At 40.1% G+C, this 2,130-nt stretch overlaps 1 protein-coding gene across 1 annotated transcript; it reads right to left on the minus strand.

Annotated features, from left to right (window-relative positions):
* Positions 1 to 524: 524 nt before the first annotated feature.
* Positions 525 to 1,516, minus strand: noto (notochord homeobox). Its single transcript, XM_057342989.1, has 3 exons — positions 1,144 to 1,516; positions 836 to 1,023; positions 525 to 719 (listed from the first exon to the last, which is right to left on the minus strand). The coding sequence occupies exons 1-3, from the start codon at positions 1,514 to 1,516 to the stop codon at positions 525 to 527; spliced, it is 756 nt and encodes a 251-aa protein (XP_057198972.1).
* Positions 1,517 to 2,130: the final 614 nt, after the last annotated feature.

Below are 2,130 nucleotides of genomic sequence, written 5' to 3' on the forward strand. Positions count from 1 at the left end.
TGTTATACATTATATTTACAGTAAATTGTATTATTAATTAATTTGTACGTCTTCATGACGGATATATGTAAATATACAATTGCTAATAAACCATTCAATATGAATGGCTTAATTTAATATGACAAAATCCACTCAACACCTATAAATATATAGACTGAAAATGTATTAGCCTTCTAAAATAAGTGTGATGGTGGTTTTACTGTCTTCCTGAAATTGGGCATCACTTTATACTGGATACTGCTTTATACAGCATGTTATTTTTTGTATCTTATTTATTTTGTAAAATAATGTATTTTCAGAAAACAGTCTGGAGAAATATTGGTTCAATTTAAAAAATATATTTCCTTTATTTCATCAATATACAAACGTTTTATTGAAAACAAATATACCCTTATAAGAGCAATGGTGTTTAAGTCAAACACCTTAAATATATATCTGTTAATTAAATATTTGTACAAATAGAAAAGATTGTTCCAATATAGAAAAAATGAAATATGTACAATGCAACTGCAGATGTGATTTTCTCAGTCTTGTAGTGAATCGTCGATGTCAATGTCGACATCAGAGTCCTCTGTGAAATCTCTCTCCTCGTCCTCTCTGCCCTGAGATCCTGGGCTTTTTGGCGGCACTGCGATTCCTAGTTTGGCAAGTTTGGCCTGTTGCTGCTCAAGACTTTGTTTTCTCCACTTGATGCGTCTGTTCTGGAACCAAACTTTGACCTGCACACAAAAATACCGTTTTAGTCCTTGAACTGCGCTGGACAGGCCTAAAATAAAATTATAAATAATTATTATATATATATTATAAATAAAATTCATAACTGATATGAATTTACCTGTGCTTCAGTGAGCTGAAGAGCAGACGCCAGGATGAAACGCTCTGATCCCACCATATACTGCTGGCGTGCAAATTCCTTCTCCAGTCTGGACAGCTGTTCGTTGGTGAAACTGGTGCGCATTCTTTTGGATTTTCCAGTTTTGTGTTTATAGTGAGAGTGGACTCCTGCTTTTGCGAGTACAGCATCTGTGCGTGATAAATATGTGCATTGGTTAGAACACTGCGTTTAATTTCCGCCTTAATTTGGCGGAAATATATTTGGAAACAAAAACGTTTCCAGGTAGTTTTGTTTGTCAAAATACATACCTTGTGCGTACATAGCTCCACGACACGTTGTCTGGTAGTTGTAAGGTGGATAACAGAAAACGGGATACCCAGTCTGTGTATGCATAATGCCCTGGTTATACGCAAATTGTGGAATTTGCGAGTAAACGTGTGACGCAAATGGGACTGCGGTGGTCGACACTGGTGGTTGACTGCTTATGTTCCGATATAGGTTTGTCGTCTCTCTCTCCGTATGATCGGGCCTTGCGAGGAGTGCGTCGATTGTGAAGGATTTCCCTGTGCTCGGTTTTGATGGAGTAGACAAGCACGCGTTACTGACATAGTCCGGATGGAAAGCTACATGTGGACGCATTGATTGTCCAAAAGGTTCGTGAGCTCGTCCAGGCATCTGCATGGTTTCGAATTAGTGTTGTGAAAATATCTCTTTAAACGAAAGTTATCCGCAGCAGAGATGCTTTCCTCTGAGGAGTGAAGTCGAATGCTGCTTGTAAAGCCCGGGGCTCTTTTATACCTGCTCGGGGACGCGAGGTGTGAACGACCCCCAGTGCGCTTTTGTCTTTTTAAGTGGCAGATGAGTCAAACGAGCGGCGCTACAAGGGATCCAATTAACTGATGGAGTTGTAACAAGCTGAGATTGTCAAATATCCTAATGGCCCTCTCCACTGCATGCCCCCGGAGGTAGCCCAGAAACACAGAGAGGGGGTCAAGAGCCGAGAGCCAGGAGGTCTAGATTTACTACAAATTCCTGCATGGATGCGCGCTGCAGAAACGTCCTGTGTCCATCTTACTTCATGTTTGAACATTCAAAGGGTACCGACGAATGCGCCACGCAGCGGAACAAATACCCTCACATTCAGAGGTCAAAGAAAAGGGAAAATCACATTAGAGCTTAACCCGTACATCTCAATCAAAGCCAGTTGCCTGTTTTTAAAACTCCAGATTGCCACCTAAATGTAAATCACTTTTTCTTAAGACTTTCATTCAGTGAACTAATTCATAATTTGGGCC

This window comes from Triplophysa rosa, linkage group LG9 (genome assembly GCF_024868665.1).
Source record: "Triplophysa rosa linkage group LG9, Trosa_1v2, whole genome shotgun sequence".
Taxonomy (NCBI): domain Eukaryota; kingdom Metazoa; phylum Chordata; class Actinopteri; order Cypriniformes; family Nemacheilidae; genus Triplophysa; species Triplophysa rosa.

Bases quoted from the DNA above. Each gene is read 5' to 3' on its own strand.
- noto (XM_057342989.1), bottom strand. From the start codon at position 1,516: ATGCAGATGCCTGGACGAGCTCACGAACCTTTTGGACAATCAATGCGT. The intron at 1,024-1,143 runs GTATGTATTTTG...TATCACGCACAG, and splicing joins TGGAGCTATGTACGCACAAG to ATGCTGTACTCGCAAAAGCA. The intron at 720-835 runs GTAAATTCATAT...TTTTGTGTGCAG, and splicing joins TTCAGCTCACTGAAGCACAG to GTCAAAGTTTGGTTCCAGAA.